A 12396-nucleotide genomic window follows, 5' to 3' on the forward strand; every position below is an offset into this window, starting at 1 on the left:
TCACCGTATCCATATGCTAGTCGATATAGGTAACTGTGGGCCAAGTAGAACAAACCGACAATTTTTTTTTTCAAATTAATATATAGCCAACATAATAGCACTAACACATACAGCGTAGATATATTTAATCAATAATTAGTAACTACTCGATAAAAAATTTATTATTTGGTAAATGTTCAATATTCATTTGTTACACATTTTTAAACATTGAATTATGTATCATAATATTATTATAATAATGAACTTATACAATTTTAAATTTTCATTAATTTTCAAATATTTTTTTTCTTATCAGTAAATAAGATATTATATTAATATAATATAAATATTATTTTATAATATTATGTAACCGATGAGATGATATCGAACGATTACTATCGACGGTAAGATATAAGCGATTTAGCAAATCTTACACGTCTTATAAGATAATATTATGCAATAGGATTACGTTTGTAGTTAGTTTTAAAGAACATTGAACGTTTTTGACGAGTTTATTAATATAAGGAATAAAGGATGATATTGCGATGGTCAAAAATAAATTATTTATCAATGGTGTTATCGTGTTATAAAATTAACGATGTCAATATATGTTTTAGAATGCGAAAAAGGTGTTCACAAAAAAGAAAGTCGTTATTCCGACTGTAACTTTTTCGTGCATTTCTTTCATTCGTCTTGTTCTATTCAATTACAATTACCCATGAAGTTCTCAAATATCACATCGAAAAATGCTATAGATTTCTAATGAAAAAAAAATAGTGTACAAAATTCCCATGTCGAGTGGACGCAAATAATATCCAACGCAATACTGTTTGCGAAAACAGTCATTGCAGCTTATCAAATAGAAACATTTCTCGGGATTTTAATCATTTTTTTTTAATCATTATATTATAGTGTTATGTTTCTGTGCAACGCGTACCGGTAATAATAATAATAATAATAATAATTTATCGTGGTGGATCTAGATATTTGATATTACTAAAAATAATAATTTATAAAATATAGGTAGAAACTAAAAGCTTATTATTGTGACATAATAATAATATCTACGTATTTTTTTTTTTAAAATAAGTGAGGTCGCCATCGAAAACAAAACGATATTAGTGGACGGCATAAAATGAGGTAAGAGAAATAAAACTTATTTCCGTGTTCTTCCGTTGTAGTTGTCTGTACACGTACTGTAATGTATTGTACATCGGAAGTATTCGTAACTACGGCAGCACCAACATACCCTTGTTCAATCATGTAATTGTAATTTATTCCAATCAAATCAAGCGAAGCTAATAGAATGCTAACAAGGCCTTTTCCCGTAAAATCAGTTAACGGAACAAACAGTAGAAAAACTTCATTAATTTGACCATTATTTAAAAAAACCTCGCACACAAAGAAAATTTTTGATACCAGAAATATTCAATGTTTCATCTGCTAATATTGAAAAACATTTTGTTTCGTTCATTTTACAGACTATATTTGTTTTAAAATATTTTCCTCACATGATGAAATAATTACAAAATCAATACATTTCTAATTGCGTTTTTAATAAAACCACTATTAACATGAAATTTCAATAATGAACAAAAATTTCCATAATTTTCATTAGGCTCCGTTAAATTCAAAGGGGCCACTATCTCTACGACCTCTGAAAGGAAGATTTTGTCTGCTACAAAAATTTATTGTTTCAATTATTGGGGCTATAATTATTATAACTATAACTATAGTATAATAACAATAATTAGGGTACATATTGTATTTGTTTTCAAATATTTTATACGTAGATGTACTAATTTTATTGGTATCGTCCTATTTCGTCGAATGCCACTTTATCGACAAAAAAAACCAAATCCAATTTTGCCGAAAAATTATAGGTTTTTACACATCAGAGCTTTTTTTTTTTTTATATAATTGTCAATAAAATCGTATTCGTTATGTCAAAAAGCCTGAAAAATTAATACTTGGCTTCTAATATAGTGCGACAATGGTAGTTGAAAAATATTAAAAACATATTTACGATTTTTAAAGTTCGAATTTTGATTAAATCTATTAATTATTACTAAATACATTAATATAAGAGTATATAATATATTAAAATTAAATATATTATTTGATAAAATTTATTATTTTTTTCCAACATCATGTCTTATACATAGTTAAAATTATATTTTACTATGGCCCAATTCATTTAATCAGTACGCTCTTTTAAGTGCACGGGTTGTATCGTGAAATTTTTAATGGAAAATGCTCGAAAATAAAATTGATAAATTTCAACAAAAGAAAATCTTATTTTATAATAATTTTACTTTTTTTTTTTTAAACATTTTTTTTTAATTTAAAAAAAAAAAGTTTGTAACAAGTTGAATAACTTCGCGGATCACATGTGGCCAGCGGACCGCGAGTTAGGTACCATTGCAGTGCATTGGTCTACGGTGCGTTCGAGTCGACCCTGATCCGGAAATGAGCGGACCGACATACACCACCTTTGCGAGGAGGTGTTTTGCGTTCGAAGAGAAACGTTTTCGTCGTATATTGTTCACGACGAAAATTTTATAAGATTTTTGCGTTTACCGTTATTCGAGTTCGTTACGTTGCGTAGCTTTTAGGCTTCCCGTCATCAGTACGATGTCTTCCCCCGCGAACATCCTAACGGCTTTGCTCGCGATCGAACGTACGTTAACGTAATGATATGTGCATCGCGAGTAAGATTTAACAATGCGAATTCACTCATTGTAAATATTGAATACATGATCGCGCTAGCCAGATTATTTTCGTGTGACGTTCAGCGGTGTTCGTTTAAAGGCGTGTTTCTTCCGGACGCGGTGACAATGTCTCGCAGGGATGACGCGATGCACGTTTTGAGTCTTGTACGGAAATTTAGCGACAGTCAAAATGTCCAAAACACTAACGTGGTATTGTAACTCTTTTGGACGTCAAACCAGATAGTCGTGAAACAAAATGGGCAGTGTTGAGCATAAATAGTAATTAAAACATTCGTAAACGCAAAACGAATGTCAATGTATACGTTATAGGTGTAGTTCACCAAAACTAATTGTAATGGGTTTTAGAAACGAGTGAAAACCAACTAGGTCTTAACGGAAACAGATGCCATCCTTTTAACGTATGTTCGAATGAAATACGAGTTAAATAAATAATGCAACAAGTCAAATCGTAGAAATCCGTATCTGGAGAAATGTAAACGAAATGATTGTTTTACGGTGTATACGAGAACACTCATAGCCCACCGTGCAATATTTTGTTATATTTACTTGTATGGGATGTTTCAAGCAACATTGTAACATTGCCTTTTTTGGTGCAATCATGTTGAAACGTTTATGCATACGCTAATGACCAAAATAGACGACCCAGCATTAGAGTAATTTTCAACGCATATGTAACGTATTTTGAACCATTAATGTAACGTCGCAATAACATAGCATTGATGTTTTGAAAAACCTCCCAGGAACATTTCAGTGACATAACTATGATGTTGATTAAAATCGAAATAATTATATTGTAAAATAAAGCAAAAATTACTAACTTTCTTATCACCTATAGAGATAATCGAACTTCATACATAGCCCTACCTACAACCTATTGAGTCTCAATCCTACCGAGTTCGCCTAACCTATCCTATTATATAAATTGAACAAGAACATCGTGTTTAGCTATTATATTTGCCTCAATTAGTCGTACATTTATATGTAAATATTCTAAACTTCTTATTCAGGTCTTATAAAATAACTACTTTGTAAATTATAAATTCTCATTGCTTAGTTAAAATATTCGACGAACAAATTACATAAGGTAGGTATGTAATCTATTTTATAAAGAAAATAGTGATTGAGATCATAAGACTCAATTAAAAGGCAATACATATTTTCATAAATAACATACACTTTTCAAACTTATACCTACTTATTTAATTTTCAACGATAACTAAACAATACCTTTAGATAGTAACGTACATAATGTGAATTATATAATAATTACACTGTAGAGTGTAGATAGATTTTTCTTAATAAAAACATATAATATATTTTAGTTTATTTATTCACATAATTTTCAAAAATAAAATTAATTTAAGTAATTATACATTAATATTATAATTGAACGATGAAAGTATAGAAAATTCACCAAGTAAGAATTCAGGCGATTCACGATCACGTACAGGCACACAGAACAATTAATAACAATGTTAAAACTTAAAAGATGTAAATACGTATAACGAATCACTAATCATAATTCATATGAGCTGGTAAGTGATACGTACAGGCTAAATGATGTGCATGTATTTATAAACACAATGGCTGGCCGGGTTCGCGGACAATTCACCGTGTGATAATTCACCGCGCGACTATTCACCGCACATAATTCACCGCGTTTACAATTCACCGTGGTTACAATTAATCGCGGTAACAATTAATCGCGCGAAATTATTTATAAAATAATTAATATAGGACTCGTAAAAAATAAGATTACATATATAAAAATTATAGAAATATTATAAAAATTTATTAAAAAAAATTAAATTATAACATATATAAAAATTATAGAATTATTATAAAAATGTATGAAAAAAAACTACATTAAACATTTAGCTGAAAATTATGGGCTATGCCTCTTAAATAATCTTCTATTAATATATTTCTATAACTATCACATACTGTTTTTAATCTTGCAGCGAAGTCCTTATATTTTTTTTTCACTACTGTAGAATTACCTAATAAACATTGTTCAATTTGAATTTTATTTAATGTTTCTTCATTTTTGAACGCCTCAATACACTTCCAAATATTTGGATGAATCACATTTAATGTTGATGAAAAACTATTATGCCATCCTTCGACAGAATTGTTAGTTCTCGGAATATTTTCTTTTAAGTAAGCATGACAGTTCCATAGGCTGATTGGAAATAAGGCTGGTTTTCTTCTATTTCTGCGGTCTACTCGACCTATCCACGTGTCTTCAAAATAATTTGTCAATGGAGTTAAAAGCTCTTCATGTGTTGTATAATAATTAGTGTCCATCAAATCGTTGAAAGCCTGTTCAACATCATCTACTGGTACAAAACTAAGAGCGGTCATCATTCTTATTTGAAGAGCAAATTCTGAATCTTCAATATATTGTTGTTGAAGTCCAGTTTGCTGAACATGTCTCCAAACAGACTGGGTAAAATGAAAAAAACAACCTCGAATTTTCGTATCTGGAAAATGTTTTGAGATGGAATTCATGGTAGCTTTCTCGAAATCAACCATTATTGTTTCCGGGCTTAGTCCAGTTTTTATTGATTTCAATGCTTCAAATAAACGACAGTAAGTAGATTCCATTTTATTAGGCAATAATGCAAAAACTGACGGGAATACATTACTGTATTGGATACCATGGATCTGTAAAAAATCATAATATACACATTTATTAAATTTCTATATATTTCTATATGAATATATTTTTACAAAATCTAACTTTTGTTACATATAATAATAATTGTATGTATTTGTTGCGTATCGCCAAGAAGACGGAATTATTATTATGTTATCATTATATTGTTATTATCTTTATCAAGTAAAAACAGGTTAAATACATTATTATGACAAGTGATAGATGCTATACGTATAGGTATAATATTATACTAATACTTCACGTTTATTGCACGAAATTGCAATTGTTCGGGACGACTAATCTTTATAATGTAAAGATTTACGATTCGTGATTTACGATAAGAATTTTTGGTTTGTTAACCTTTTATTTGAATATAAGTTTAAACTACCTAACTTTAGTTTAATAAAAATGTTACCGTATATATTTGTGTAAACAGTGAAGGTGATGTCGAAAATGCTCCATCTGCATACCAATGCTTACAGTTTTTCATAAGACGTAAATTTCTTTCGGTCGAAAATAAAAGTATTCGGTCTTCTCCTGGGCCACTATCATGCAACAAAAATGGATGTTCATCGTTTGTTAACCGATACTTTTGGGGTATCACTAAATCACTAAGTGATTTTGGGTTAAGTGGTATAGTCTCTTCCTCATTTCTTATCCTCCGAATCGTCCGTTTAATTGAAGTTAATTTTGGTAGATGCGCTGCTGCTGAACTTGTCAACTACAGAATTTATAATAGTATAACAGTTACAGTATAGAACATTTTAATTGTTCGTTTAAATTATATTTTGAATAAGTGAACTTACTGATGTCGAAATTAAGCCTATAACTGCACGTGGTCTCAAGTCGGGTCGTTCGATTGCTTTTTCTTTTAATTTATTCATTGCTATATTCACCTCAATTTTTCCAGAGTCCGGAACATGATTGTGAATTTGTTCTTTTATTATTTCATCATTTCTTACATGTAAACGTCCCTTGCATTTCATTTTTTGATAATTTTCACACTTCCATATTGATTTATTTAACCCTGATTTTTCGTATACATAAATGTACCCTTTAAAAGTCAATTTATCTCTACCCCGTTCACTTTTAATATATAATATATTCATAATCAACAATTAATTAATAAAAACTAACGACGTATTACGTATACTTACGTTCCGGACACGATTGAAACAAAATGTACAAAACGGCCAATAGATATAACACAATTATAATTTAAGTATGACATGTTTTCTGTATATTTTTAAATTTAGCTTTTAGGTTTGGTAACGTCAAACCCGAAGATATTTAGAGCAAAAACGAGTTTTACGTGAACACGTCTTATTAGATTTACAATCACTCAAGAGACTATGTCTACGTATATAATATGAACGTGTATATTATGTTACGATAAATTTTAGCCGCGATGAATTGTACCGCGGTGAATTGTACACCCGGTGAATTGTATTGCGATGAATAGTCACGCGGTGAATTGTCCCGCGGTGAATTAAATGCGGTGAATTGTCCGGCTACCGGCTGGCCGTAAGGGGTGGGACGCGGTTTATTAGCAATATGGGTAATCCCGATTCCCGATTGTTTTCAGATATTATTTTTAGTATATTTTATATTTTACAAAAACAAATAGTTGTAGATTATACAATGCCAACTATTAAATTATAAGAAACATCAAGGTAACGTTACAGAAACTTGTTTCTAGAACGTTGTAAATTGCAGGTACATTTGATGTTGATGGAACAAACCCTAAAATAGTGTTATAATTATACAACCCTGCAATGTTTTGTAACTTTAAATGCACAGTGGGAGGTAAGTGTGGCCAGTAACGAAGTAACGAAGTAACAGTTCGAAAAAGTTAAATAAAAAATATGATTCAAAAATGTATAAAAATGCATACCAGAGAAAAAACCTCATTCGTGCAAGATTTGTACCTAAAGAAATGTTTAATATTTTCTACTTCGATATTATACACAAACACAAGTACTTACGCTTGGTAACGAACACATATTGTTAATTTATACCTGAATTCACTTTGTAAACATCGCATTAACCTTTAATCATTTCGATATTAATAATATTTCTATATAAAACTCAAAACATATATCGCAATATTCCCGTGAGACTTTTTCATGGAAACATCTCAGAACGTCATATTGAAATAATCACTAGCGAGACTACGTATTCAATATTTATGATGTATAAATTTGCATTGTTAAACTTTACTTTTGATCGGTCTTGTCTACTTAGAAATATAATCGTTATCTATTATTATATCTGTTTATTTATCAAGATATTTTTTCATTAATCATAATTTAAAACATTGATAATATTATAAATTAATTATTTATTATTAATTATATTATGAGTATAGTAAAAATATTATTCACACGTAAAGTTCCTTGTACTAAGGATTTCAATAGCTTCGAAACCCTTACCGCGCAATCATTGCATGTTAATCCAGATAATATTTAAAGTTAATGCATATTGTAATGTAAAATCATTGTTTTTACCTTTTTTTTTATCTAGATAAATTATGATTTTCTTTTATCTTTTATAAAGATAATTTTAGTTGAACTTATTTTTTTATCTTTACATTTATGGATTTTTTTTTATCTAGATAAAAAAGTATTTATCTGTGCGCAACACTGCTCGTTAAGCACAGTGAAATATTTTTATATAATATTTTACGCAGAAGCTTGCAGGTATTCACAGAAGTGGAGTGGGAACCAAATTCAGGCTAGGATATAACAATTTATACACTGCGCTCACCACTCACTAATTAAATGGAAAACGATTTCTCTCTGCATACGAATTCGGTATTGGATTAAAATTCAAATATTTTGTTTTATTAATAATAATATTACTCTTTTTAGAAGTAATAAAGTATTTCGATCACTATTTCGCTATTCCATTTAACTTCTAATGCCCTATGTATATTTTCTTGATTTCTATCGAATTGTCAAAATGGAATATTCATATTTATTTTTTCAATTAAGTTTAGTATTTTTTCTATTTACTAGTAAACTGTCAAAGGAGTAATCAAAACAAATACGAACAATATAGTTGACATATTGATATTGTGGTTTCTAATATTATTCGATAAGTAGAGCCGGACTGGGTCAGATATTTCTACAGGGAAAAGAAAAAAAGCAATCCATTTAGGTAGATATGCCAAAGGTATAAAAACAACCCTTAAAAAACGTATGTTTTCATATAAAACTATTGTATATTAATTTAAAATTTGAACACTTAATATTATTATTAAAAATTAAAGACCGTTTACTTAATTCCAGACAGTAAATTTAATGAAATTGCATTAGAAAATGTGATTATGTCTGTTGACACAATGAGTCTAATCCGATAAAAATAAAAAAAAGACTTTCCGACGAGTACATAGCGTCCCCGTTCCCGTCTGTCCGGTACGGCCCTGTCGATAATCGTTCCGTTTTATGTATCGAATCTTATAAGATCAACTACGTCCGTAAACGGTTTATAGGGTTCGCGTGGGATCATCGTGTTGGAACGCGCGAAAAAACGCAGCCGACAAGTTCCTAACCGGTCGTCCTATTCGATTTCATCGTTTCGGCAAACGGCGAAATCGCACGCACAAGTCGACCGCACTCGAACCGTAGAGACAATCGGGCGGTACGCGGTTTTCGTCCGATAAAAACGGAGGAAATCGTTTTGGAACGAGATCGGCGCGCCGGTACGTTGTTTTCGTTGTAACGATATCAGAATGAGGGGAGGGTAGACTTTGTAGTCGACTGCCTGCACGACGGGACGCGGTGTTCGGCCGCTGAGATCGAAATCGACTTCGCCTACGGCGGCGAGAAAATGATAAATTCGCGCGCGTTCCTCTGCACACGCACGCCGGCACACGTCGGGGCGTATTGATTTACCGCCTCCGTTTCGCAGAGTTTACTCGAGAATTCACTCGAAGCGAACATCATTCATCATTAGACGGCTTCGAGGGTTTTTAAAAACCGTTTTCGCCGCGATCGATATTTTAGTGCCGCGATTGCGTTTTTTTCGTTCGCCAACCGTCCCGGGGGTGTCCGCGTGTTCCGCACGATATCGCGTTCAACACTTTTCCCGACGACCTGACGTCGCGCACGCGTGTTGCTAAAAAAATAGTGAACATTGCTTTATGCGCGCGCGCGCGCGAGAGAGAGATGAGATAACGTAGTAGTTGGTGCGCGTCGGAAAATTAATTTTATGTTAGAAAATGTTTCTCCCGATTAATAACTCTCTACGAGATGAAATTTTCCAACGCTAAACCAATATTCCGCGCGCACGCGCGTAGAGTGATTCGGATTTAATTATAACCAATTGCATTTCGGTTAGTGCTCTATGGAAAAAGAAAACCGCCATAAAACCGTTACATACATTATTACGTCACTCCGAAGGAATTGTAAAACGTTACGGGGCGAACAAAGGATTATTATTATGCGACATCATTACGAAAATCCAGTTTTGATTACATTTGAAAATAAAAATAATACTAAAATAAAATAAAAAACTAAATATTAATACTGAGTTTCGGTATTTTTCAATTTTTTTTTTTTTTTTTGTTTCGTTCTTATTTTATTTTATTTTAATTATTTTTTTACGCCCAACGAATTTAATCCCATGGTAAATTACGGAGTAAACATTCTGCGACGATGGTTTTATTATATTCATTAAAATAATAAGACGATACGTGTGTATTCGTTTCACAATAAAAATAATAATAATAATAATACTAATAGTCATTTACGATTGTAACTTACTAGCACCCACCTCCCTCTGCGCAATAACACGTTGCAATAAGAATTTTTCCTTGTTCTCGTAATTTATGAGAGTACATGCATTTTATTCGGCATTAGATTTACATAATGTGCTACGTTATTTGAAAATAACATGCCGGTCGTTGATCTTATCGAGTGAGTTAATTCCTTTGAATAATTAATTTAATTTTTATTTTTTTCATTCAACTTCCAAAGAAATATTCATCAAATGAAAATTTCGACTACCTAGGCGTGGTAATGTGAGGGAAGGGAGCGTCCTTTGACGTTATTCTTTTACAAGAATTATTTATATTTGTTTTCATATCGTAAATAATTTTGTATGCAGAAAATCGTGAGGAAACTATTTGTTGAATGGCGATATGATTTTTTTTTTGTGCTGGTACCAATATGTTTTTTTTTTTTTTTACTATAACAGCCATATATTCATCATATATTTACACCAATAAACAAATTATTTTCAACAATTTTAAATTTGAATATTTTAGTTTTCCAAAATGTAAATAATTTATATGTTTTGCAAGGAAGAATTAAACAGAAATAAACGAAAATATAATTTACATCAAACAAGTAGATCAAATAAATGAAACCGGTGAATAGGGTATCATTGAAAAAGAATCAAAAGAACCGTATTTGAGTGAATATTCGGTTATTATTTCAACGAATATATTTTACCGCGCAAACAAAATACAAATTATGTTTCAATTTATCAGTTGCTTCGTAATATTTGTATTAATAAAAACACTAACATTTCATGCACAATTTACGAAAAACGTTGAATATGATTTTACTTTTTATATTTTCCTCGGTAACGGTGAAGTAGAAATATATTCAAACCCACCAGGAAGATGTCTTGTGGAATCAAATTTTCAATTTAAACTGTATTTATATTGAAGCGTCAACAAAAAAAAAACATTTTTCATCCGCATTAATGGCGGTATAATATGCATTTCAGTGATATATTTGCACTGAACGTTTTAAAAAACTAGGCATTTAAGTCCAGTGTTGTGCTTAGATAAAAAAAATTATCTTGATATAGATAAGATACCTGAATTTAAAGTTATCTAGATATAGATATATAAAATCATTTTTCTCTAGATATAGGTAGATAAAATAATTTATTCTAGATATTTATAAAAGGCATTACCTCAAAATTTGAATGTATAATAATAATTGAAAATTAAAATAAATTTGTATTTTTATTACAATATTCACATAATTATTTCTATATTTTAGTATTTATAAACCATCTACCATGTAGCTGCAATAAAAAAAAATAACCAATTTAGAACTATGATGCGTTATCTCTGATTCTAATATTCTTGTAAAGGGTATTTCAGCGTTCGTAATATCACAGAATAATAGTAATATAGGCATGAAACTTCTCCGTATGAGAAATGTTATAAAATTATAAATAATTCCCACCTACTTACATATTATGTAGGTACTATATAGCTATAATAAATTGTCATTGTTTATAATTAATAATAATGATAATAAAATAATGCTATGTAAAACTATTTTAGGACCAATTTTTGCAAGTAAATATACAAATGGGATTTCTTATTTAGCTATTTATTTTATATTGAATGATAAAATTTTAGAATAATTATTTCTAAACATTAGTTACGGATTTTGTGAATTATCTAGATAAATTGATCTAGATGGCTATGATTTTTATCTAGATGAAAATTAGATGTCAATTTTATTTTTTATTTAAATAAAATAAAGATATAAAGTTTTTATCTAGATAACATATCTAGATAAATTTAAATAAATCACAACACTGTTTAAGTCGATATTTATTTAGCCGATAGCAACATATGATATTTCCCTCATCGTTTTGCAATATTTCATACAGAGAACTGATTCTGGATTTCTGGATCCCAAAAACCCTTAAAATATTGGGAACCGGAACCTAATCAGAACCGAATTTTTATGTATTCAAATAACCGGAACCGAACCGACGGTATACGGTAACGTTCCTTTTAATAAAATCATTAAATAATATTATTATATTAAAGTGTACTAGGTTTTTTTTTTGAAAGAGTCGTCTATTCAATGCAAATTATATTCATGGACCGCCTTAGCATAGAGGTTGAGAAAGACTAGTCTAGTACGTGTTGTATGAATAGCGAATCGCTCTGTCCCCGTAAGTTGATATAAGTAATTATTTTTGACTGAATTCTGGTGTTCGTTTTCCCGAAGACGAACGAAAGCAGATAGGTTATAAAGGTTTGTTTCC

General features: G+C 30.3%; 2 protein-coding genes across 2 annotated transcripts; both read right to left on the reverse strand.

The window, feature by feature from the left end:
• Positions 1-4577: 4577 nt before the first annotated feature.
• LOC112692162 lies at positions 4578-5817 on the reverse strand. The gene is made up of 2 exons (XM_025566735.1): positions 5786-5817; positions 4578-5378 (listed from the first exon to the last, which is right to left on the reverse strand). Exon 2 carries the CDS (start codon positions 5316-5318, stop codon positions 4578-4580), a length of 741 nt encoding a protein of 246 aa, XP_025422520.1. The 5' UTR covers positions 5319-5378; positions 5786-5817.
• On the reverse strand, positions 5765-6795 carry LOC112692164. The gene is made up of 2 exons (XM_025566736.1): positions 6177-6795; positions 5765-6091 (listed from the first exon to the last, which is right to left on the reverse strand). Exons 1-2 carry the CDS (start codon positions 6477-6479, stop codon positions 5765-5767), a joined length of 630 nt encoding a protein of 209 aa, XP_025422521.1. The 5' UTR covers positions 6480-6795.
• Positions 6796-12396: the final 5601 nt, after the last annotated feature.

The sequence above is a fragment of the Sipha flava genome, unplaced genomic scaffold, assembly GCF_003268045.1.
Source record: "Sipha flava isolate LNK unplaced genomic scaffold, YSA_version1 71_pilon_pilon, whole genome shotgun sequence".
In the NCBI taxonomy this organism is placed as follows: domain Eukaryota; kingdom Metazoa; phylum Arthropoda; class Insecta; order Hemiptera; family Aphididae; genus Sipha; species Sipha flava.

Bases quoted from the DNA above. Each gene is read 5' to 3' on its own strand.
- LOC112692162 (XM_025566735.1), bottom strand. From the start codon at position 5,318: ATGGAATCTACTTACTGTCGTTTATTTGAAGCATTGAAATCAATAAAA.
- LOC112692164 (XM_025566736.1), bottom strand. From the start codon at position 6,479: ATGAATATATTATATATTAAAAGTGAACGGGGTAGAGATAAATTGACT. The intron at 6,092-6,176 runs GTAAGTTCACTT...TAAATTCTGTAG, and splicing joins TAGGCTTAATTTCGACATCA to TTGACAAGTTCAGCAGCAGC.